Genomic DNA, 26894 nt, shown 5'->3' with positions numbered 1-26894 from the left:
TATCCAACATGTCAATGTGCTCCTTGTCACGTGGAATTATAAAATCTCCATTCAAAATTTTAGCTACTAGATTTATTGCATTGCATAATGAGCCCCTGTAGCCCTTCGCAAGTTCTAATCCGAAGTATATCCTTGTATTGATTTGAATATTGTATTTCACTAAGTTATGAAATGCTTGAAAACACTTCATCCTTAGTAATGTTTTTTGAGTTGAAATACAAATATAGCAGTTTTGTTTTATTTTCTTGTTAAATTGATTAGTGTACTCCCATATGATGTTCAAGAATTTTTAGAATTCAATTTTACATATGAACAAACTACAAATAAAAATGGTCAAGGTGGTTGCTTTATTTTGAAAGTATTTTGATCGAAGAAACAAAAGAGATTCGCCAAATCAAATCCGCAACGGTATAACTTTACAACACCAAAGGGGCAATTGCTAATAAATAATTTAAATAAAACGACACCGAAGTCAGATTCCATATACTTCTCCACACTATAGTATGTGTATCTTTCAATCCAGACAACGTGAAAGTAAAACATTCAACAAGAATTGCAGATAATCAAAGGCAACATTGACAAAGCTTCTGATAGAGTTTTGAGATATCTATATCCTTTCACCGCAAGTCATGCACGTGCAGGCATGCATGCGTAAGCTCTTGTTGCAAGTATATGTGAGTGGGTCAAATCATTCACAATCACCCAACTAGTTCATTCAATCGATTTACTTACTCCTGTTGCAAGTATAAGTGAGTGTCAATTCATTTCACAATACCCAACCAGTTCATTCAATCGATTTACCATTCTTACTCAACTCTCGTGAGTATGTAGTGAATTTATAGAACTAAGAGTAAAGGAGACCTTTGATGAACACCAAATTTTATGCCAGCCATCACGCCCGGGAATAACAATTGATGCCCAAAGTCAATTATACTTTAAATAATACATAATCATTAGCAAATTGCACTCAAAGTCGCATACTAGAGCGTTCTACATATCCAGCAAATAATAGAACCCATAGGAAAACTTGAATATGTGGATGAGAACTTTACGTCAAGTCAATAATTTAAAACAACAAACTACTTATTGCACCATGCTATAGAAATAAAAACAATAGTACACATGTGAAGGAATAACAAGTCAGGGCTTTTACCATGTTAAGAATATCCAACTTCCGTGGGGTAAAGATGAAATCCCAAATATTTTGAGTATAGTCCTTAATCCAGAAGCTCTGGAAAAGACTTCACAAAAATTCTGATGAAAAATATAATTTACAATTTGATCAAAATAGGCAGTTCTATCTTTCTTCCCCAAATAAAAACATAGGTACATGATATCAAATTATATGCCAAGTTTCTGATCACATGGAGGCAGCTTCCATTATCTTTTAAAATTTCATTCAACTCATGGCACGGAAGTTTGTTTCCATCGTCTGTTAACTTGAGTTCAAAATACATTAGCAAAATGAAGATGACATAAACCCCACAAGAGAAAAGCAGCAAAATTCCATCAGAATCATAACATTACAAGGAAAGAATTAAGAGATCATGCTATTTTCGAGCACGAGGATGTCATTCAACCTTTTTGTTGCTCCCATCCTCAATGTTTCCATACTGCCATGGGTTGAACTCAATAGATTTTGAATCTGTTCCGTCATCAAAATTTGAGTCATCGACTGAAGCACGATGTTCGTCATATTTACCATTATATTCATACACTTCCAAATCACCCCAAGGCGTAGTGGCAACTTCTCCAGTTAATGTGAACCACCTAGGAGTGAAAGGTTGATTTTTTTCCTCTCTGCATCTCTTTTCTGCCCGTTGTCTTTCCTCAAGACTGCAATAAGCATGAGCTTTGGTCAAAAATTTTGTCCTTGGAAAATGGTAATTTTCAGATTATGATTAGTTGAATCTCTTTACAAACAAATTTCATGAAATAAATTAACATTTATCAAATTCATCAAAAAGTCTAGATACTTGGATTTTTCAGCTCCAGCCTTGGACAGATCTCCCATCTCTAGTGCACTACGGTCAGGACGAAGACGAGAATCTGATGCAAGCAGCTTCTTTGGTGCCGTATCAAAACTGTTGATTTTGTGTGCAAAATATGTATATTGAAATTTGTCATTCTTTGGAAGATCTGCGACCCTCCATACCTACCATAACAATTGTAATAACTATAAGGACCATAATATAAATTAAAATAGATATTCCACCAGTTAAAAAAATGGGTGATAAGAACATAAATTTAAAAATATATATCTAGACCTACGTTCATATCAGAGAAATAATAAGGAATTACATACGGGAAACAATTGAAGAGGACTAGGCCAAATGAAACACGAGTATATGATAGAATTTTTTTAACCTGTCGAATATTTTTTCAATTTACAAATATTTATGCTTTACCAGCAAAAGAAGTAAAATCTTGAAAGCATTCACATTTTCACCCTCTGGGCTCGCAAAAAATACATGGAAACCTTTACTTCAGAGATGAATAGAAGACACGATCTCAACTTATTATAGACCCCTCTAAATCAAATTGTTATGATATCTTAAAAGTGGGGCCATCTCCATCAAAATCATTTTGCGTTGAGGAAGCCCCACAGACGGCACTGAGCTTGATAGATGGATCATATCAGTTCCAAGAGTATAAATTTCCGGCATACCTAAAATCAATCCAAGGTCTAAGATCTTAGGCCCCGAGACAGGTCCAAAATGGCTTGGAAACCACTCGAATACAGGTAGGAAAATGCTGAATTTGACGATGCTTCCAAGGCTAACCTGGTAAGAACAAGGAATGGGGGTGACGTAAGAAACGTCAAGCAACAAACTGTTTTCTTCCATTGAAAAGAAACTGGCCTTGCTACAAACAATAATATAGAAATGGAAGGCCTGGTTCAAGGCCTCAAGACACGTAGGGAAATGGACCTGAGGAAAATTGACGTAAGGGAGGAATTCAAAACGAATCTAGAATTTTGTTAAATCTACCAAAATCACAACGTTTATAATAAATGAATTGGAGATAAAATGGCAAATCCAGTAAGTGGCAGGTGCGGGGATCAAATATGATTGGAGTATTGATCTAGCCACTAAGCATTGTCAAGCAGTCAAGCAAGTATAGCCATCATCAGTGATTCTTTTATCATCATTCTAACAATGTCAAGGTGAACCTAATACCTTACTCCTCAGAAATCGCTTGCATTCTGGAATCGGTATTCTGCTGCTCAAGGAATTCCAAATTGTGTCCCTCTATCAGGTTAAAACTTAAGACGTATCTTGACTCTAAGGTGGGTAAAATGGCCAATAAAGGAGTGTTCGGAAGTAAAGGTGCATTTCAGGTAAGGTCCGAGTATAGTAAGACCTTTTCTGCATTACCAATCCCATAATTATAGTATATACTGAATAAATGTTGGCAATGGGAGGCCCACAGCGCCCTCTTCCTTGAGCAATATAGCATCCTTCCCTATACGTCGCAATTCTTGATGGCCCTCGTCCACATTCGCAGACAAATTCAAGGCAGCTCCCTGCTTTCTGAGCATGAGAGGCTTCAATTCCCCATACAAGCAATATAACGTTTCAATGTGTGGGGATTTGACAAGCCAAGCTTGCAACCCATTCATACCTGCCGAGAATTTCTCATTTTCCGGTCTCCAGTGAACTCTCCTAGGCCTCCGCCTTTTCTCTGTTTGTGGGGCAGCTCCCAGGTCAGTAATTGGTCAGTAATTCAGGGACTTCCTTGGTCTGGTGCTCTACTATCCCAGCTTTAGCTCCAACCAACATGGATTGTCGTGACTACCAGCTCAGGGAAATTTATTGAAGTATAAGAGCCACAAAATGGCATATTCTTTGTGTGCACACGACACAAATTTGGAGAAAGGATTACTAGAAGCAATTCAGCTTCAAGTATATGGCTGGTCACATTATAAACCATTGAATTATGAACATCTTACGTTTAGATGCAATATTTTTCAAGAGTATAGCCATTTCGTGAAAGTTTGTCCTAGAATCCTACTCCAGCATCTACCCCCCACTCAAACGTCCGTGATTAGGCTCCTTCTCAAGTTGTTGCTGATACAAAGAAAAATAAAATGTGCCCCATGCTCAACCTCAGAAAAGATGTGTTTCCTCAAATTCCAACCAGTGTGAATTTTAAGGGGTGCAAATGAAGATTGAACTTTGCAGACATTTCTATCGAGAATGAAGAGGAGGTTTCAACTGTCCCCCAGTAGAGGATAAAGCATTGCCTAAAACGAAGCAGATCAAGCTCTAGAAATTCCTTCACTTCATAATGTTCATTCGCATGAGTCTTAAGAATACGCTTCTTTTGCTAAAGCTTTAAAGAAAGTTCCCCATTCTTCCCCTCTCTCCCACAAGTGGAAGGAAATCAAATAGGGAAAGAAAATAGAAAGAGATGGTAGCAAATCTTTCTCTAGGATATCTCTTTTAACTCAATGTTTAAGGGAGGGAATATACTCCAACCTCTTCGAAAATAATGTTATGTTTCTCTAATCAGTTACGCAATCAGTTTGTAAGAGTCTACCCTTGTACGCTGACATCTTTTAACTCAATGTTTAAGGGAGGGAACATACTCCAACCTCGTTGAAAATATTGTTATGTTTCTGTAATCAGTTAGACAATCAGTTTGTAAGAGTCTACCCCTTGTAGGCAAGAGTTTAGAAAAAAGTGTAGAGATGTAAACGAAAGCACTGGAAATTTCTCTCCCTGCACTTTGATGGGAGGCTGAAAGTCTTCCAAGTGCCAATCAGTTCTTGGAATTTTGTACTAATATGCTGTCTGGTTCAGCTGTAGCCTATTTTAATTTAACATCTAACAATCCACTGTCCCTAGTAATTTTATGAAGACTTCCTTTACATAGGGACACTAAATCTACGTTGAACAGAGAAAGGAGACTGATTTTGGAGGAAAATCTCATGCTATATAAAGCCTGCATACTTCTAATCCATTTGCATTCATCATCTTCAAGATTCCAGTAGCTTTTAAGTTTAGTTTCGAAAGAAGATTTGGGGATCATCATCTTGTACAATTCTCCTGTTTTGTATATTGAAAAAGGGACACCATATCTCCAACTCCAGTCACTGCCATTCTGAGAAAGGGGAACAGCTAGTCCGATCTTAGATTTAATTTCTTTTCAAGTTCAAAATAGGCTTCACAAATATTCAAAAGGCGACTTTGTCACTCTCTGGTAGCACCGTAGCTGTTTGCATTTGAGTCACAGTCCTTTGAAGCTATGATCAACATATTCATATGTTTCAAATATCGTATAATGCTTTATCTTTTCAAATTTGTTGACATATATATTTGAAAATTTCTACCAATCACTGATTCCAATATTCCGTAAAACCAAAGCACCCAATCCACAACTGAACTCTCATTTTTGGTAATATGCAAATAGCATGAAGACCACGAGAACATTTCTATAATTTTACACAACCACTTTCTGTTATTCTAAAGAAACTGATACATGGATCAACAAACCGACATAGTATAATGCTTTATCCTTTCAAATTTGTTCACATATAAATTTGAAAATTTCTACCAATCACTGATTTCAATATTCAGTAAAACCAAAGCACCCAATCCACAACGGAACTCTCATTTTTGGTAACATGCAAATAGCATGAAGACAAGAGAACATTTCTATGATTTCACACAACTACTTTATGTTATTCTAAAGAAATTGATACATGGATCAACAAGCCAGTAATGTAAATCATGAGAACAATTAATTCATGGCCTAGTCAATGGAAGAAATGGACTCTAAACTGATGATAAAGCTGGAGGTTAACAAAATATATGCCCTCTTGAAGATGGACCATATGAATTCCATGTCATGAAATTGAGCAAGCTTATTGATCTTCCTTATGACAACACACAATTGGCTGCTATACATCCCTTCTGTACAGAAGCCCTTCGGTCTCAACATCACTCTTGCTGCTCACCCAAGTTATACCACACAAAAAAAGGCTGCTCACCCAAGTTATACCACACAGAAAAGGCATGCAAGGCTTTCAATTCAACCAAAGGCCATGAAACATGGGAAAGAGATGGAGCTATACATTCTGGGACAACAGAAGATATCAGCTAAAAGGACTCTTTCAGAAACCCCCCACAATTGCATGTGTTAAAATATTCACGATATCGGTAGTCTAGGTCATCAAAGTACTGGCTGACTGAATGCAATTTGGATCCATAATTGTACATTTATTTAATTTTGTGTCCATCCATTTATTTACTGGTTATAGAGTTTACATCTAAGCATTCATATTTTACAGTAGAAAACATTTTCGGCTGCATTAGTCCTCCAATGGTTCACCCACCACCTTCACAACAGCACTTTGGTTATAAAGAAGTTTGACTTTAAGAATCAAATTAGATAACAAACATGACAGACTCCAAAAGCTCAACAAGAAAACAAATTAGTTGAATATCTACCAGGTTAACCATCAATAATAGACAATTTTGGTACCAAACATGTAGACAGCCAGTGGTGTAAACATATGTTCCATTTATAAACTAGTTAATCTAGACTAGTTAAATACAATATAGGCATACAGACTTTATATTATAGCTATTACACATCAAAAGAATGAAAAGTAATATTCCCCTGTTCCATCGTGGTGAAGATTGCTGATCTGAGCTCTGCTAAAACATGATATGAAAATGGTCTATGTAAAGTGCATACCTCTTTAAGCTCTGTGCCAGGAAGTGGCTCCCCTTCAGCATCACAAGGCTGGTAACTCATCGATCTATTCCATTTTCCTGTCATCAATATCTTAGGTTCTTCCTTGGAATCGTATACATACCCATCCACTTCATAGCGACCAGCTCTATAATGGAAGACAGAGCATGAGAGAAAATTTGTCAGGCACACTACCAAATCTCAGAGAACAAAAAATAACATACGGTACATAATTACGATTAAATCTATGAAGAAACTATACCACAACCGCATGAAAAAGATACAATATCTGCAATCCATTTGACACAGAAAATACTACAATACTTGTATGAATTAAGCCAGAGACCTATGACCTTTCAAAGTGCTTAAATTGAATGAAGCTATCCAATTGCAAAAGACAAGAATGCCATCTGCATTGTGCAAGAATCATTTATAATGCAAAAACAAGTCTAAATTACATAAGCTAAACTGTCAAACAACTGAGACAAAAAGAAAATTCTCCATCACAGATTTTTCTCTCTCACATCTGATGGGTATAAAGCACTATCTTATTAACTTTGTCTGGTACACCATTCGTTTGCTGCATGGTTGTTTTTGGCTGGTCTCAGGAGTCTTTAACACTACTACATGGAGGGGAATTTTAAGACGAAATAAATCTGTTGTCTTAAAATTTTCAATATGAGGCGCTAGTAAAAAAGGTAAAGGATTAGGGATTCATCTTTACGCTATTGATGGGTTCTTCGGGAAGTAGAGCGATGGAGGTTGACAACAACTAATGGGATTTAGGGCGATGGAGGCCGACAACGGGGGTGTGCATCGTGAGAGGAGCGATGGAGGCACTTTCGATGAACGTGGATAGGTGGTAACATAGTTGGAGTACTTTTCGGGGTCTCCATCGATTGTGTTTTAATATGTTTTTTTTACTATTTATTTATTTTGAACGCTACTTATATCCATTGGTTGTTATTAGCACATTGTTGTGCTGGATTGGCAACATGAATTAGATTCACTTGAAGGATTATTGAAAAATGCATCAAGAAATTCTCAATTTGATTTTGCTATTGAGTTTCGAGTTTCAACACCTTAGAACTTGAAAGTCAATTTTCATTAGTTCGAACTGGTCAACAGGCTGTCAGTGATAATCACCATCACTGGCTGCAACAGGCAGCAGTGAAATCAGCTACTAATCACTGAAGGTTGGCATAATTGACTATGTATAGAATCTAATTGTAGACCACCTATTGTGGATAGTAAGGATTATCTTAACCTGCAACTTGGTATATGTAAATTTTTGTGACTCAAAAATATTTACAATTTGACCAAATTTTATATGAATTTTCAAAATGATAAAATACAAATATAAAAAGAGGTCTGAAATATAGCACATGTTTTAAAATATTCTTAAAATCAATAACCCTCCAATGCTGAACTCATCCCCACCTCAACTAATGCTAATGCCCCCGCATGACTATTCCATGATGTCCCACTGCATCTTTCTTCCCTCAAATGACCTCTATTACTCCATCATACAACATCATTGTGCATATTCCATGACTTTAGCACTGCAATTATTTGACATGGGTCCATATCTACAAACCACAAGCAAGCATCCACTCTTGTCCCCATGTCCTAAGCCCTCACTAACAGCTAATTTGTAAAATTCCCATATCAAGTTTAATATGTATCGTAAGATGAAGAACCACACAGAAGCCTGGGGTTGCCTCCATGAGGCCTAGGACTTGATAAAATAAATTTATGATTAAACATGAAAAGGCAATTAATTTTTTATTGATAAGGTAGATACTAGAATAGTAAGTGGGAGGCTTACACATGCTATTAATATTGGCACATGTTCCATCTGTCATGTTGCCCTCTGCAGTCTTGGTGCCCAGATGAACATTGTACACATGATTGGGAGCTCTAGGACACTGTCTTTCAAGGAGAAACTCAATGCTCCCTGGCTGTCAACAAGCATCCTAAAGTTCCTTGTCAAGATCCAAATTGAAAGACAATCTCAAAACAACAACAACAACAAAACAGGCTACACACTCCCTACATTCTCCCACATAACCAATGTTGCTACTTGCTACTGCCCGTTTGGGCACATTTTGTGCTTGCTCTGAAGCTTTTGGAAACAAGGAAACATCAGGTACAGGCTCCACAACCCTCGAGAATGGTAAACATGCAACTTTGGGAAATACAGTTGTGCCTCCCCTACCTAGGAATACAATGATGTTGCTGAAAAGCACACTACTGCACATATCAGACGGGCCATTTGCAATAACATAGCCTCTGTTTTTATTATAACATCCCACCATACTATTCAGGGTATAACCAATAGGGATAACAGTTGAGCACTTAGACAAGCACATGAATTCTTCCCTAAGGTTCATATCAAAAAAAAAAAAAATTACTCTTCCCTTGACCATGTCGGACACCCTGCCATTTGCTGTATAAATGGACCATTTATTGTTACTATCCTACTAGCTATTTGTTGACCCTCTAAATAAATATATACCCATCTCTGTCCTTCCTACACATAAATAAGAACTAATTATAGATAAATCTTTCTATAGCAAATTTTGAACTTCAAATACAAGGCAAACTGAGAGGATATTACCCAAACCTTTAATGGTTGTTGCATCACAATTAAGGTTACTTCAAAGTCACCACCCACAGCCCTGGTGTGCCTTCAAAAGTGAGTTCTCCGACCAAACCTGCTTGGCAGTGTGCTTCAAGGGAATAAAAAAAAGCTCATTGCTCATGTCAAAAATGCTCCATGAAGCACACTCCCTAATCGCTCTCAAGTCGAACAACTAGTGCTCCTAAAGTCAAACCCTCTAACAGTCATGAAAATTAAAAAAAAGTCTCCCAAAATGCTCCCATGGGCCAACAAAACAATTTTGCGAAATTTGACTTCTTGGGCCTTTTTTCATCTTTTATTGCATGTGAAGCCCAAGAAAGGTCCCAATAAGCCCCATAACTCATGGCTGGGGTTAAACGGCATATAAGAACATTATTTCTCTATATTTCCCCTCATACTCTCAATCATTGTTGGAAAGTAGCAAGGTTTTCTTTGACTTGTGCCTTGAAGAGACCACAAGCAGTCTGTCTTTAGGATGCACAAGTTCCTATAAGTTAGGACAAGTTCCAATAAGTTAGGATGAGTTCCTAAAAGTTAGGACGAGTTCATTGAGCAGTTTGACTTATGCATAGGAGTTGAAGGCCCAATTCATTAGTGTGAGTTATCTTTGGAAAAGGACAAGCAAGTGAGCTTCAGTTTCTAAATTGAGGCATGACAAGTTACATGAGTCAGTTAGACTCGGTTAACTTAACAATCACAAGTCTGAGTTCCCAAGATAGACTTGCCAGTTTTAGCTTGGTCGAATTGTTTATAAGGAGGACGAAGGCACAGAATTGGATCGTTGTTTTGTGTGAGAACAACGTTGCAAGACAAGACAATAGAGAGCACGAGTTTGTATGTGTGAGCTGGCAGAGCTAGGAAGAGCGTGAAGGAGAGAACTATTTGCAGTGTTTTGGCAGAGGAAATTCTTGTTGGTATGCGCTAGGAAATAGGAGAATTTCCAGGGCCAGCGCAAGGATTTAGGAGCTAAGGACAGGATTCTTGCAAGCAGGGTTTCGAACTACCTACTACCAGAGAGAACAAGATTATTCTCTAGAGAAACATTTTTGCCTTGTAATAATTCTATTTGCTCAAAACTTTGTCAATAAAATTTCTACAGCTAGCAGAGGGTTTTCCCAATTGAGTTCCCTAAAAAATTATGAGTTTTTGCTATTGTGTGACTCTGTTTTACTTCTGTCCTATTCCGCTGCAAATTGGTAGAGCATTTCTATGTCTTGGGTTACAAATTAGTTTCAGATTTGTTCATTCAAGCAGTAGCAGAATTTCAATGAAATTCACCAAGGTATCAAAGCAAAGAACAGAATAATGACCAGCACAAGTCACAAGTGCAAATATTTTAAGGTGAAGGACATGTAAGGGAGCCGCAGCCTAGAGGAGTCTTGACAAGAGAAGAAAGGACGAAATCTGAAGTATCTTTTCTGTGTTTGGGAGGCCGAGATAGGCAGAGGGCAGGCCAAAGTGTTTGAGGACAAATCTGGGCAAGTTTGCTGTGCAAGTTTAGGGTGCTCTTTCTCTGTTCAGGCTGCAGGTTGCTCTGTGTTATTGCAGGTGGACGGATCTCCTTTTTGGGAGGGCCGAGAGGCCTAGAAGGTGGCTAAACCTTGGCCGCAATCACATAGAACAACAACGCAGGTGTAGGAGCCTTGAAGTGGAGGAATTGCACAGTTGTATGAGGAGTTTTAGGGCCGAGCATTAGGGCTGACGTGGACTGTCAGAAGCCCTAACCAGAGCCAAGAAAAAAACTCATAATACAGTGCACAGGCCGAGGAGATTTCTAGGGCAGAAATCGTCATCCAAACAGAGGTTTGTTGTGTCCTTCCAAGTTTTTTTTTTGCTAGGTTGATGTGTCCAGGTTGGACAGCTTGTAGATCAGTCAAAGTACAGTATTGTGGAGGGCTGTTAGTGGCTGATTTGAGCCCTAAGTTCAGCCTATTGTGAAGGACTACAAGACTGTTAGTGGGCAGGTGTTGGAGAGCTCTATGGGGAAGCAGGATGGCGTACCAAGGATTGAGAACAGATCACCATTTAGAGGGAGCATCGAACTTTGTTCCATGGAATGGGAGGATCACAATTGTGCTGGAACATAATGGGGTGGGAGAAGCTAAGGAGTATCCGGATGAGCAAGGATGAGCCCACCATCACATATTTGTCAAAGTTCAATTAGGTACGAAATGAGCTAGGTGGTGTGGGTGTGACTGTACCAGCGCATGACCTTGTGATTTCTTCTCTTCTAGGACTTCACAAGTCTTGGTATGGGTTCCACAATGCTGTCAGTGGTAGAGAAAATGTTTCCAGACGGGAAAGGTTATGGACTGACTGTGTTCAGGAAGAGATCCGGGAAGGGACTAGAGATGGTAGATTGATGTAGACAAAGGACAAGGAGAACTTTTCCCTGGCAAGCAAGAGCAACAAGGCTAAGGGCAAGGAGGGTCAAGGAGTGGCCGAGTCCAGTCAAAGGGACAAGAAGAAGGATCTAAGTAAGATCAAGTGCCTCCATTGCCACTAGTTTAAACACTATGCCACTGAGTGTCCTAAGCGGAAGGAGTACAGTAAAGATCATGTAGCTGCATCAGCAGAGGTAGATGCATTTTCTGCCCAGTTCGAGAAAGATTTCTCATTGATAGCTTGCATGGCAAGCTCAACAGACAGCAATGTATGGTATATTGATTCAAGAGCATCCTTCCACATGACCGGGAACAAGAAGAATTTCAGCCACCTGAAGGAGAAGGACATGCAATTTTAAATTGAGCTAGGAGATGATGGTATGTATGCAGCTAGAGGAGTTGGTACTGTTCGTTTTTAGAGGGAATCAGGTAATCCTCTTCATCTCAGAGATGCCCTCTATGTTCCAGGATTAAAGCATAATCTTGTTTCGATAGCTACCCTTGAGGACAAAGGTTATGATGTCATATTCAGCAGAGGTAAGGCTTACCTCCAACACTCTTCTAGATGTAAGTAGGTGTAAGGAAGAAGAAACTCTACAAGTTCCAAGTCGAGACAGGTGCAGCCTTGAGCAGCAAGGCAGGGAGAGCTCGAACTAGAGAAGTGATGGTTGAGGAGAGCAGAACTCAGTGGGAGTCCTTAGAGAAAGGGCAGATTGGAGTACCTGAGAAGAAGCTACTCAAGATGGAGCCTCATCCAATATCTCAATTTGAGTCTAAGCTAGTTGGCAATTGGGCCAACCAGCAAGATGATGAGGAGCATAGCCCAGGGCGAGTGGAGGCAGCCACTCAGTGATAGACTCCCAACTTAGGGAGAGTATGAGCCAAGTGGGCAGAGGATTTGTTTAACAGAGATCAAGAGAGAGTTGGATCTTCCAGTACCACCTTCAGCTAGAGTAAGCAGCCACAGAGGTACATAGGGTACATGGCAATTATGACTGGAGTGATGGACTTGTAGAGCATGGTTGGAAAGAACAAGTCTTCATATCAGGTTCTGCAGAAGAAAGCAAGGAAGTCTTCCAATTCAGAGGGAGCAACTGCAGCAACAGAGAACATGGTGGTGGAGACAAATCTAGGTGGACGAGGATCTTCCAGAAGCACCTTCCACGCTAAGAGGGAGTGTTGAAAAATAGCGAGTGAGGTATTCTTTGATTTGTACCTTAGTCAAAGAGACCACAAGCAGTCTTGCTTTAGTATGCACAAGTTCCTATAAGTTGGGACGATTTCATGGAGTAGTTTGACTTGTGCGCAAGAGTGGGAGGCCCAATTCGTTGTCTCCTAGTGCAAGTTATCTTTGGAAAAGGACAAGCAAGTGAACTTTGGTTTCTAAATTGAGGAAGGACAAGTTACATGAGTCAATTAGACTCGGTTAACTTAGCAATCACAATTCTGAGGTCCCAAAATAAGCTTGTCAGTTTTAGCTTCGTTGAATTGCTTATAAGGAGGATGAAGGCACATAATTGGATCGTTGTTTTGTGTGAACAGAAGGTTGTGAGACAAGACAATAGAGGGCAAGAGTTTGTGTGTGTGAGCTAGCACAGAGCTAGGAAGAGTGTGAAGGAGAGGCCTATATGCTGTGTTTTGGAAAATGAAATTCTTGCTGGTATGCGCTAGGAGATAAGAGAAAATTTCCATGGCTAGCGCAAGGATTTAGGAGCTAAGGGCAGAGTTCTTGCAAGCAAGGTTTCAATGTAAGTACTAGCAAAGAGAACAAGATTGTTCTCTATAGATACAATTTTGCCTTGTAATAATTCTATTTGCTCAAAATTTGTCAATAAAATTTCTACAACTAGCAGAGAGTTTTCCCAGCTGGGTTCCCTAAAAAACTGTGTTTTTGCTATCGTGTGACTGTATTTTATTTATGTTTTATTCTGTTGCAAATTGGAAAATTTCGTTGAAATTCTGCAACTAATCTAATGAACAATCTAAAAACTAGTTTCTTTTCATTAAGACACAGAATTTCTCTACTTATTTGTAGCAGAATAGGAACAGAAATATCCACAGTCACAAGTTTCTTTTCATTAAGACACAGAATTTCTCTACTTATTTGTAGCAGAATAGGAACAGAAATATCCACAGTCACACGATAGCAAAAACCCAATATTTTCCTAGGGAACCCAACTGGGAAAACCCTTTGCTTGTTTGAAAATTATATTGATAGAAATTTGAGCAATAGATCTCTTACAATACAACTGTTTCAATCAGAAAACAATCTTATTCTCCCTGCTTGTCCTAAGCTTGAAACACTTTGCAAGAACCCTGATCCTGCTTCCCTATTTCCTGGCACACTTCTGGAGCCCCCTATTTCCTAGTGCATTCCTCTTAATCCTTGCGCATAGGGAGCTCCTATTATTTAGGAATTAATTCCTAAATCCTAAGGAAATTTCTTCTAACAATCTGCACACAAGCTTCTCCTTATAGCATACTCTTCCTCTCACAAGCTCCTTCACACAAACTCGTGCTCAATAATAATGTAGAATGATGTGACTTCGTCCTCCTTATAAGCTTTTCAATCATGCTAAATCTAGCAAGTGTAAATTTGGAATACGAGTTGAGTTCGACTTGTTAACTAAGTCGAACTGACTCTTCAACTCGTCCTGCCTCAAATAGAACTTGAAGCTCTCTAACTCGTCCCTTTCCAAATATAACTCGCACTTGGAGACAAACAAAATTGAGCCTCCAACTCTTGCGCATGAGTTAACTACTCCATGACTCGTCCTAATTTCTAGGAACTCGTGCATGCTAAAGGAAGACAGCGCGAGGTCTTTCTTGACTAGGGCAGAGGTCAAGAAAACCTTTCTCGCTACTATTTTCAACACAAATTTGTAGAGTAATTTTGTGTCTTGGGTTACAAATTTGTTTATTCAAGCACACTCATTCACTCATCTCTGCCAACATATTACCAAAGGGGCTTCTTGGAAGTTGTTAAGGAGCCAATTTGTGAGAACTTGACAAGATTATCTTGCATAGTCAATTTCAGATGACGTTGGAGACCTCAAGAGGTAACCTTTAGGCTTGTTCCAATCTCTGCCAACATATTACCAAAGGGGCTTCTTGGAAGTTGTTAAGGAGCCAATTTGTGAGAACTTGACAAGATTATCTTGCATAGTCAATTTCAGATGACGTTGGAGACCTCAAGAGGTAACCTTTAGGCTTGTTCCAAATTAGTTTTTGTTGCCCCTTGTGTTTTATGTTTTCGATGTTGAATGCTCTCTTCTATCTTTCCCATTCCTTCTCCTCCCTCATTCTATGGCAAGTTTTACTCAAGAAGAATGATGCATATGTTGTAATGTCCTCTACATATTAAGGATAAAGGGACTCATTAGCCTATCTTTCCCCATAGGCTATAGTCCATTAAAAAGGGGGAAAACCTCAAGATTGCCATCACTGGGCAAGTTTTGGGAAAGTTGGGCTTAAAAAAAACCCAAATTTGGGGTTTGGAGTAAGGATTACTCAATCACTCAAGAAAGATGAAGCCCCTCTAGAAGTCTATAAATGAAGATGAATGGAAGTTATTTTGAATCACCAAGTGGATCATTTCTTTGTATTTTGAGCATTGCTCTAAGGGTTTAAGACCCATTCTCTCTTGTCAAATTCGGTGGTGAAAGATTCCACCCTAGTTGACTTCTTTTTTCTCTCTTTCTCTATTTTGGCACAAGGGTCTCTAGTTGGGCAATGAATTATGGGGCATTGGATTTTTTTGAATTGGACAATCAAAAAGCTGTGTGGATCCTTTGTGCTCCTAGAGAAGCAAAATTCTGTCTTCGGTAGACAATGTAAGGCTTTTTCTCTCTACGGGGACATGGTTATGATTTAATATGGGCAATGAAGCATTTTTCTCTCTGTGAGGTCACGATTTGGTCAAAATACAAGCAATGAAATCCTTGTCTCTATCTGCAAGCAATTTTGTGACAATCGGGAGGTCACGATTAGATACAGGCAGCGAAACCCTTGTTTCAAGCTGTGAGGAATTTTGTAAGTCACAATTATGTTTAAATACAAGCAGTGAAAACCCTTGTTTATATCTACAAGCAACTTCGTGACAATCAAGAGGGCACGAACACCTTGATTCCGCCTGTTGCCCACTCTGTGTCAACTACCCTATAGCAGTACACTTTTTCACAAAGGGATTCCATCATGTTCAAGCATTCAAATCATCATGGATTCAACATCATTAGTCGTCATTTTGTCAGAGTTGTAAACCCATTCTGCAAAATTTTAATGTAAATGATGCTAGTAAGACCATATATGTATGTAACAACATAAGTAAGCCTATTATTTTGGTGATGAGTTTCATCCTAGGAGGTTTTTCGTCTCACTGGTTCATTTGTGTTTCTAAACACGGATAATCGGCAGAGTTTTTCCCTTCAACCTCGCCCCAAAGCTATGGTGGAATTTACCGTCAAGGTCTTAAGTGAGTTCTAGTGTTTTAGTAGAGTCTTTTGTAAAAGTGACTTGGGAATAATTTAAGCTAATTGGCTAAATTATTTTATTACAAATCACTTGGTCTACTAAATCATATTGAGTCGCAGAATTGGGTAATAAATTGAGGGTCTATAACGAATGGGTGTTCCCCCTTTGAGGGTTGAAATTTAATTATCTTATGTAAAAAATATTTTGGTGCATGGTCCCTCATACTTAGACACCATGGCTAAAATATTAGAGGGTGAAAAAAATTATTAATCCCCTCATGTCAATTAATTAAATTTTCTAGCAAAAATAAATTAAAACCCTAAGCCAAAAAATTAATTAATTAGAGTCAAAATTAAAGTCCTAGAGAAATTAAATTCTCCAAGTGGAAAAATTCGTGGGTCTTAAAAAAATTAATTTTTGGAGGTCCCCCCACCAAGGGAATATTGAAAATTTCAAGAAAAATTGGACCCTTGGGCCTTGGTGGTTAAGTCAAAGTCAATTTTTTGAGGAAATTAGCTCAAAATAATTATTTTTGAGCTAATAAAAAATGGTTTTTATAAGAAATTCGAAAATTCCTCAAAAATAAAGATTTTCTAAGTCATTTACTTCTCAAGTTACCGAAAAAAATTCGATCAAGCTCCGAGTCAAGCTCTGCTGTAATATCTTTTTCTAGAAATAATAAAGAAGACTTTGGGGTTTATTCATGGTAGTGTTTCTCTTATGCTTATTGTGGTAATTTTGAAATCATGTTCTTAATGCTCTATTGAATTATATTTTATAAGTTATTTTTTCTCTAGCCTTTGAGTGGATTAACTATTTGCACAGCCTACAAGTATCTTGCATTGGTTACTAGGTTTAGATAGACATTATAACTTGATTGATCTAGCAGGTATCCCTAGATCTTGAGGGTTATAGTGTTTATCTAGCCCCTATTGATCTAATAACTTGATCTTAAGTGTGTAGAGATCTCAAGGATTCAGATATTGGGCGTGAGGGGAAGTCTTTGGTTGGACCAGCCAACTCCCAAGACAAAAAAGCTTAAGAGCCCAATGTGTTAAATTTCAAGTCTTATCTAACGATTGGTTTTGCAGAGATCTGGGCCATTGCTTACCCATTAAAACTATTTTACTCATCTACTTTAATCTATTGTGCATTTAAAGAATAGATCTGCTTATAAGAACCATAAACCATTGTGAATATTGTGAAATAAAATTTTTAAATAATTTTATTTTTAACCCTTGTTTGCAGCTGGGGTTTTTGGGGTTTTGGGTTCTATTCTTTAAAATTTGTATATACTAAGGTTTTGAGCTTTCGTAATTTTATTTTGCGGGTGAACTTCAAAGCTGGATCTGAAGAATTATCAAGGGTTTCAAGGGTTTCAGTCCTTGGAAAAAATTTAGAAGGTTTCTAGAGTTGGATCTAGGCCTAAGAAGGCAAGATCCATCCTCCATTCTCCTCCAAGCTCAATGTCCAAGGAAGAAGGAAGGCCGCTTGACTTCTTGTGACATTTTGTGGTGAATTCTTGGTGATTTCAAACCTGAGGCAAATCTGAATTTATTCAAAGGTTTTAGTGATTTTTTTAAACTTATAAGCCTAACGTGGGCTTCTTTTACCCTTGTCGTCTGACTCAAAGCCTGGTCACAACCCCTGTAGGCCCTTTCAACCCTCTTCCCCTGTCTGCAAGGCCTTTCTCTGCCCTCTAATCGAGTCGTTAGCCCTTTTTATCTCCTTATCCCTCCACCGCAACCTTGTTCTTGCTTTTCCCTGCCTTCGTGACCCTTTTCCTTGCCCTTTGCCCTGAACGCAGGTCCTCAAGGCCTCTCCATACCCCTGTTGCTCCTTTCATCCTCCACTGTCAAGCTACATCGGTTTGTCGCTGCCCCCAAGTGCCTTTACTACCACTACCACAGGCTCCATTGGGGATTTCTAAAGGTTGCAGTGCTCCTTGGCCCTAAAGGCTAGGCCTTAGGGTTTCTCCAATCATTTCTGAGAGCCTACTTGGCCTTATTGACACCTACTCCCATTATTTGGCAATCATTTAAAATTTTGGGTTGATCCATTGGTTTTTGACAGAGGTATTGGAGTCATTTCTTGAATTTGCTGGTGGTTAAGCCCTCAGAAAAATTGTGGACAAGTGTCTCCAAGTCCTTGGGGCTCTTTGGTTTGCTTTTTAAAATCCTCACTGGTCTATGTTTGCAGCATTTAAACATTATATGACAGTGGAATGATAGTCATGAAGCTAATCTAAAATCACTCAACAAAACATATAAGCAAGGTCACAATCCATTACATTAATTGATCTGTTTTTCTTTGGTTCATCGCATGGCTTATTGTTGACTGGTATAAAAATTATAAGGGTCTGAAATCACAAAAGTGATATCCTAAGAAAATTGGATTTTAGTAGTGGTTTGATTTATTGTCACACATTACATTCAATGAACTCTGAAAATAAATAATCTTTGTTATCTTAAGAATATATTTTTGTCGTCATACATTTATATTGCAATTGGAACATAGATAGCGTAAGACTTATATTGTGGTAAAGATTTTTTTCATTGTTTGATGTGCTAACACTCGTTGTCTTATAAGTTCTATAGTTTAAATCGCACATACATAAGATCACTTCCTGAAGCATAATTCATCTCACAATTTTGGTCAAGTGAATAAATCTGAGAAGTTATTGATTTGCATCGAGGTAACTTACTCCAATTGTGCATTGGTAAAGATTTTTTTCATTGTTTGATGTGCTAACACTCGTCGTCTTATAAGTTCTATAGTTTAAATCGCACATACATAAGATCACTTCCTAAAGCATAATTCATCTCACAATTTTGGTCAAGTGAATAAATCTGAGAAGTTATTGATTTGCATCGAGGTAACTTACTCCAAATGTGCATCGTTGAGTAATTAGTGTCCTGACCATTTGATTGGTCATATTACAATATTTTGACACCTAGGCATTTTTTACCTAAAAGGCTTTAAATCTGATTAAGCATCTCTTGGATAGTAAGTTAGAATATTTCTAGTTGTTTCAAGTGATTGTCATTGCATATCATTTTTTGATTGGGTAGTTGTTAAGTGCTCTAGTTATGTTTCTTGCCATTTGGTCAAGGCACATTGTGGATCTTGGCTAATTAGTAATCAACTTTTGGCATCTAAAGTTTAGCTTGATGAATTCAATTGTTGAAGAATGTTGGCTAAGAATATTTGTAGTCTCCCTTTTGAATCATTGGCTAATTGTATCTCTTGTTGGCATTTCGCATTTATTTCTGTGGTTGAGATTGTCTTTTGAATATTGTTAATAAGTACTTGTCGATATAACTCGAGATTAACCATAATTAAAGTACTTAAAACATTAGCAATTAAAGTACCTCCAAAGCATAAGCTTCGTTGATAGATCTTTAGGACAACCCTTCTCATCTAGCTTGAGGGGCTTAGCAACTCTTCGGTGGTTAACACGGTGACCTTGCAGTCGTCAGAGCCACAGTCTCTGCAATGCCGAAGGCACCAGGTGATAGGAGCCTAACAAAAGGATAATCAAGCCTTTGCTTGCTTCCCATTGACCTCCTTCCCACAACCTACCTTGGAACCTAGCTTCAAAATAGATAAGGAAAGGTTAAACTTAGATTAGGCATTTAATTAAAACTAACTAAGATCCTTGCATCACACCTCGGTCTTAGGATTTGCATTTCATATAGGTTAGTAGAACATCAAAGTAACAGTTGCTTATCCGACACTTGGTCTCAATTTTATAAAGCAAGAGTATTGACTCCATAAGGCACTAGTCTAATTTCAATCTAATCCCTAAAGTCTTACTAAATTTCATCAGGTTGCTAGGACACTCAACTATGTCTCCCGGACTTGTTGGTTCCCAACTTGTCCTTCATCATTTCATTTCTATAGGGTCTACCCCCCATCCCTTACCTGTTGTTGGGAGACAACTAGAATGGAGAGGTTGGGGATCAGGGTGACAGTCCCTGACCTGAGTCGTTGTCGCGGTGCCTGTACAATTTGAGTGACAACACCTCACCGCCTAAGGAAGGGAAAGGGTCGCAAAGGAAAAAAATAGTTGCAAAGGAAAAAATACAGGACGACAGTAAGACGAGCTATCATGGCTAGCCGAATCAATTGGGAACTCACACAGAGAATAATTCCACCAGCGAAGTTGGTTCTTATTCGTGGCCATTGGTTCAACACATTGACAAAGGAAGTCAAGGTTCTGAACCGGCTAGTGGCATTACTCTTACAGGGACAGTATGGTTGCTTTGGAGTATTTGTGCTACATTATTATGGGATTATAGTGAACAAAAGAACTATATTTATTATTTGTCATATTCGGTCACTTATTTAAGAATTGTTCAGATTGTCGCATCAATATAAAGGTTGATTGTAGATTTTACTAACGACATAAAATTATTGTGTATTGGGAAAAATTGGGAAAACCCTAACATATTACAACAACAAAAGATTGCCCTACTATATCACATATGCAGTATATGTTTCCAATTTTTATGATCATGATGTTGACATGTGATACGAATAATGGGTAATAATACAAAGATCTTCATGGTAAGTATGGCACATCCTATGGAGAGGAGGAAGTTTAAGGGGATGATATTTAAAGTGATGGTGAAAATAAAAAGAAAAATAGTTTAACACTCTTAGGGAAGCATATGGGGATCAAAGTTCAAACCACTAAATTTTTGCACTCCCCCATTGTAAGACAACTCACACAGATTCATATACCCATGCAAAGAAGCATCATTGTGAGTTACCATCAAGTGATGAAACCAAGAACATAGGAATAATAACCTGCACCAGAGTAGCAACAGAAGATAAAAAAATACACACCAAGGAAGAGTTAGGATCCACACCCCGTGCCAGTGGACGCAAAACCAAAGGCATAGAACAATAACAAAATTACAAATTTTTTAGAATGGTAGGAATGACATAAATGCAAAGTGTGCACATGGCATACCATTCAATGTTCTTCACTCACCTTAGCATGATGATATGGTTATTGTCATCAACAATGCCCCTAGAGAAACAAAAGCCCCACGTACAACAAAGAAATAATCATGGCACTTGGCATGGAAGAAGCCAAAACCCATAATTCTATGGGACAATTTATAAATGACTGGATGGACTATAGCATTTCTATTGCATCTAATGGTTGGACAAATGTTAAAGGCAGACCATTACTAAACGTTAAAGGCAGACAAGTGCTCTGAAAAGTAAGTAGGTTCAGTAATATCATATCAAGAATAACAAATGTGGAAAGTTCTAGAAGTATATAGACTTGAAATGCCTTTTGCATAACCAATAAAAACCACTGAGAAAGGACAACACCAATATGTAGAAAAGATGAAACATCACTTCTTACTCCCAATTCTCTACAGATAAATAAGGTGAAAAATAAAGAGGATCAGTTTTCATACCCAAACCAGCCACATGGTTGAAAGTACAGCACCGCTTTATCTCCCGTAGTCAAATTTGTCAGCACCATCTCACCAGGTGAATCAATCCAAGTTCGTCCAAAAATTAGGTTATGAACTTTAGATGGAGGCGGCACCAAATCTAGAACATCTCCAGATTTCTTTAGCACCACACGTGTCCTGAAAAACCCACGCATACACAAATTAGCAAGTTCTATCAACATAAAAAGCACAGGCTGCACACAGTGCATACAGCCACCAATTGTCAAAGTCAATTCAGATAATATATTCATTGCCTCCAAGGAGCAATGCAAAAGTTCTCCCTTATATGGCCTCTTGGAGTGCTGCATAGCCCTTTGATAAGTAGGGTAGGAGGCTGTCTCCACTCTACAGCAATATTATGATTCCAGTTTCAAAAGAATGTCACTATGTTAACATCGCAGAGAGATTGTCAACTTATCATTAAAGTTTCCCAATGTCTACAACAAAATGAAAACAGTTGGCTTGAAAAAACAGCTGATGCTTTTTTTATAACCAAAAGAGTTCACAGAAATTTTCATGAGAATATCTACTTTCAATAATGCAGTGAAACAAAAAAAATTGGTTTAACTCTGTCACGAGTCAAGCAACACCTCTTATATGATTTGCAAATGACAAGACAGATTCCAGAATGATGGAACTGGAGATCAAGAGAAGTAAATATATCATTTCTTCTAGCTGACTGTGCCTTGCATCATATAATCAAACTCAAACTTGTATAGATGAAAATTATTCTTCTATATACAAACAGTTGTGCTATCCTTTGGACAATTCAAACCTACTCAGAGCTATAAAGTTCTTTGCAAAAGAATAGACTTGAGTATACTCTATCATGTTTGAACTTAAAAAAAATAAAAAAATAAAAAAAATAATACCATTTTTTAATCTCATCCAAGCAACAACATCAAGGACAATATCATAGCTGAATAAAAAAAAAGATAATCAAGCTAGAAACAAGATATTGTATTTATTAAGAACCAAAAACAAAGACAAATACCACTGCCAACCGTAAATTGGGTCTAGCCCAAGTGGTTGCAATGTAGAGTGCCACACTCCCCACCCAGGTTCTATTGTCCTAAGTGACATGACAAAGCTTCAAGCTTCTACATAATCTGGTTTACCCTGGGTATTGTCCTCAGAATTAGGCGAAGTACCCAGTGGATTTCCCCAGGAAATGCATTACAGAACAAAAATTAAAAATTAAAATTAAACCAAAAAAAAAATATCAATGCCAGTCAACAGAAACAACCAATTTACAAACATGCGTGATACATATATCTGATAGGACAGCTATCTAATTAAAGAAGAGAGAAAGATTTCTGAGAAGTTACCTTCCAAGTGGGTAAATATCCACAGAGTTGCCAAGAAACTTGGTTTTTACTTTTGAGGACAGACTGTATGTAAAATGTTCATTTTCTGCATAGGCTGAGCCCATTGGAGGATGGTGGCTGACCTGTTCAACCAGAAGAAAAATTTACACTCTTGAATTAACAAATTCTAGGAAGCAATGACATTTGAAAAAAAAAAGGGAATGGTATACTACACCAAGAGAGACCTGATCATGCAGTCTAAACTGGAAATATTTTCTAGATAACTAGCACCTTTAAAAACAAACAAAACCCCAGTCACCTGCTCTGCGATAAATGTGACCCCTCCATGATTGACCATTTCATAAGTTTCTCCAAGAATAGGGTTAAAGGGCTTCCAAGTCCTCTGGTATGCAGGATAGACAGATATTGCCCATGATGCTGACAAAACAATAAAGTTTGAACCATGTGAGCCCAGTGACAGACTGGCTTTACAATAAGATGTTATAATGAATAAAAACTTTGCTAAACACAAACTCTAAGATAATCATAAACGCACCTGCATAAGCCATCTTGAGATAGGGATCTTCACACTCATCTGCCATGTCAAGCAAATAAGTGTACTCCATTAACTGCAACAGACAACATTATGCAATTAAATATGACCACCAGTCCAGTCCCATCTGATGCTTATTCAAAGGGAAAGAAACAACAACAAACAGCTAGAATCAGAGACTGATATACCTCAGCACTCTTCTGAAGCATCGTCATAGGCTCAAAGATAATGACTGGAAGTGTCACCATGGAGGTGACATCTGCTCCGATATATTTTTGCATCATTTTCCAATAACTATCCTGGTCCTGAAAAGAAAATCATTTAAACAATTCAGAAGATAAAAATATGAGATAGCTTGACAAGCCATTTAACAACATTATCTTTATGTTACTACCATATTATAGCTCCAAAATTCCATACAATTTATAAATGCAAATGACGGCAGGATATGAACCAATACATAAAAGACCAATAAACAAGTTTTAGTTCCCTTAATCCAAACGATCCAACCAGGTGCTCAAAAATAATCATGGAATTTAGGAATGCTTTAGTAAAGAAGTCAGCCTTTAACATAAAAATGCAACCAAGATTACACACCCACCTCTTTCCGCCATCTACCTCGATGAGCTTCCTCCTCTGCATCCTCCTGACCGCCTTCAGGATTGACTACTTCTAAACCCTCATATCCCATGAAGCTGTATTCAAACAACCCAATAATTAAAAACATGTAGAAGAACTTCTACTCTGTTTGGTCCATAATTACAACATGACCAAATGAGAAGGTTCAGTGACGACAAATTATGGCAAAAATACAGCATTCAATTAAATTAATAGAAGAATCATAGTAATGGATAAGACAAAAAGCTTTCAAAATATGAAAGATACTTGTCAAATTTCTGACCAGCGTGAAAGGAATCTGTATGACATGTGTCACATAAAATACTACTTATGTCATTCCCTGCTGGGCTTTCCACATTTTTCCACTTCTCCCCACTGGTAACTGACTACCATATGAGGCATGTCTATCTGGGCCTCCACTGCCATGTAAGGTATACACGCTTACTGAAGCCATTTTTTTTACCACTATTTGATCTTATCCATCCACGTAAATAGAATTTTTGGTCAGAGATGAATCAGGATACAAATGATATTTTTTCAAATCTGATTAAATGTGTGACTACAGTCAATCTATTATAATCAACTATGATGGTGTCTATTATGATAAACTATGATGGTGACTGCCATAGCTAGTTATAGGTCACTGTTACGTATACAGTCAAATGAATGCGCACAACATATAGTGCCCAAAACAGACAAAAGTAAGCATATGTGTTTTTCAAATCCAAAGCTTAAGCCTAGGATCGTTTCAAGTTTCATTTTATGGATTTTCAACCAGCACTGTCAAGGCAAAGCATGACAGTGGACAAGTAGGAGCATAGCAGTCATCCTTTCAATTGCCAATGAATTACTGTTTCACTCAAAGTTACCAGAGCATGAGCATATAAAATTCAAAATTCTCGAGTTTTCAGGATTCAGGGATTCATTGAAATGGTGCTTTAAGAAGCTGTAGACGTAGAAAACATTGTGGATATTGATCCTACGAGAATTCTAAAGGATCCAAGGATCATATGAGAGGACGCAATGCATATCAAGGAAATTTGTAGCGCTGGACTTATAAGGAGCCAATACTCTAATTACACTTAGAAATTCGAGTTTCTTCTTTCCCTTGCTTGCAGGATCCATCAGTTTACTAGCAGGATCCAATCATCCTGATGCATTAAGTTCGCCCTTCCCACTCCGGGAGAGTTTACAAAGACTGTAACCATCTTACAACATTTAAACTGGAATCCGTTAACAAAAGGGCCCCAAGTGGGGGGTATCTATTCAACCAGAGTCACCCAGGACTTGCACCTGAGCCCAACCACTATTGAGGTACAGACGCACAACAAGCACAAGGACGAATTTGTCACTGGAGAGACATGAACACTAGTGGGGATAATAACAAAAGGGCCCCAAGTGGGGGTATCTATTCAACCAGAGTCACCCAGGACTTGCACCTGAGCCCAACCATTATTGCAGGTACAGACGCACAACAAGCACAAGCACGAATTTGTCACTGGAGAGACATGAACGCTAGTGGGGACAATAACAGCGCCCAACCCAGTAAGCCACCATCGACCCACCAAACCTATTTAAACGTGTGAACACGATACATGTCCCAACAAATTGAGGAGGTCGCAACAATAAACCCGTCCGTAGGCCAACCATGCGAAGCTTCGGCCTAGTATTGTCTCATGTTATTGGGGCGTTTAATGTGTTTCCTTGGATGTAATGAAATGGACTTGGAGAGAAAAAACATGAAGTGTGTTTGTTCCACTGGCGTGTGTATCAGGAAGGGTAATCAGAAACTCGAATTTAAAAGTTCGTGGAAATAAACATAGGCCTTAGCACCTGATTTGCATGTAACCGACCAGGAGGGTTTGACTTCGGTTACAAGGAATTGCTAATCAGCGTTCACAATTCAAAACCCCAAATGGAATAATTCAACTCGTATGAAGAACAAGGTCATCATACCAGAGAAAACACGAAACACTGTCCCTCAAAGATCTAGATCCTGCTCCAATACAACTGGCCATCATAGAAACCCATTCACACAGTGTGCACATAACCTAGGGTACCAAAACACCAAAACCCAATTGCACACAAGATATTGTTTGAAACTTTGAAAAACCTTATCGGGCGAAGGAAACACAAATAACGTACCTGTTAACCGATTTGTGCATCGCGCTCCCGAAATTAGAGAGGCCCGAGGCGAAGGCCGCGAAAAAGCCCCCTCCTTGTTTTTGCCCGTTGCCATTGCTACTCATGTCTGTAAGCTACCGTTACCCCAGAGGAAGCTATAAAACTTTTGCAGGGCCTAATTTTAAGCCAAATTCCGTAAGTCGGGAAACGATTGGTCTAAAAAACATGCAGAGGAAGCGAACCAGGCACCTGGAGAGAGCCGATCTATAGAGGTTGAATGACGGACGAAAGATGGTGTGCTGGCGGAATGCCCGAGAGTGAGAGCCCTTCGGCTTTTTAAACACAGGTTTTTAAATTATTGGAGCAGCTAAAAGCCAATTAAACTTCTAATTCCTTGCTTGCTGTAGCAGCCGCCGGGGGTTTGCATGTGACCGTGTTCCTAGCGTGTCGGAGGGCATTCGAATCCAATTACGTGCCATAGCCGCCTCTCGGGTTTTCCATGTGACCGCGTCGTCAGCGTGTCGTGAGGTGGGTGAGGGAGATTTGACCGCTCAAGACATCCAGCCCTGACTTTTTTGTATCCTGGAATTACTTTATTCCTTGTAATTACTTACT

At 38.5% G+C, this 26894-nt stretch overlaps 1 protein-coding gene across 1 annotated transcript; it reads right to left on the bottom strand.

The window, feature by feature from the left end:
- Positions 1-1125: 1125 nt before the first annotated feature.
- Positions 1126-26623, bottom strand: LOC149204916 (oxysterol-binding protein-related protein 3A-like). Its single transcript, XM_089394827.1, has 10 exons — positions 26301-26623; positions 24139-24232; positions 23726-23842; positions 23541-23613; positions 23304-23422; positions 23006-23127; positions 21639-21815; positions 6706-6850; positions 1977-2155; positions 1126-1836 (listed from the first exon to the last, which is right to left on the bottom strand). Exons 1-10 carry the CDS (start codon positions 26402-26404, stop codon positions 1572-1574), a joined length of 1395 nt encoding a protein of 464 aa, XP_089250953.1. The 5' UTR covers positions 26405-26623; the 3' UTR covers positions 1126-1571.
- Between the last annotated feature and the right edge of the window lie 271 nt (positions 26624-26894).

The sequence above is a fragment of the Pinus tabuliformis genome, chromosome 1_2 (assembly GCF_031772625.1).
Source record: "Pinus tabuliformis cultivar Carrire ecotype Pingquan chromosome 1_2, CPIR1, whole genome shotgun sequence".
NCBI classification, from domain to species: domain Eukaryota; kingdom Viridiplantae; phylum Streptophyta; class Pinopsida; order Pinales; family Pinaceae; genus Pinus; species Pinus tabuliformis.
This window is presented reverse-complemented; position numbering and strand designations above follow the sequence as displayed.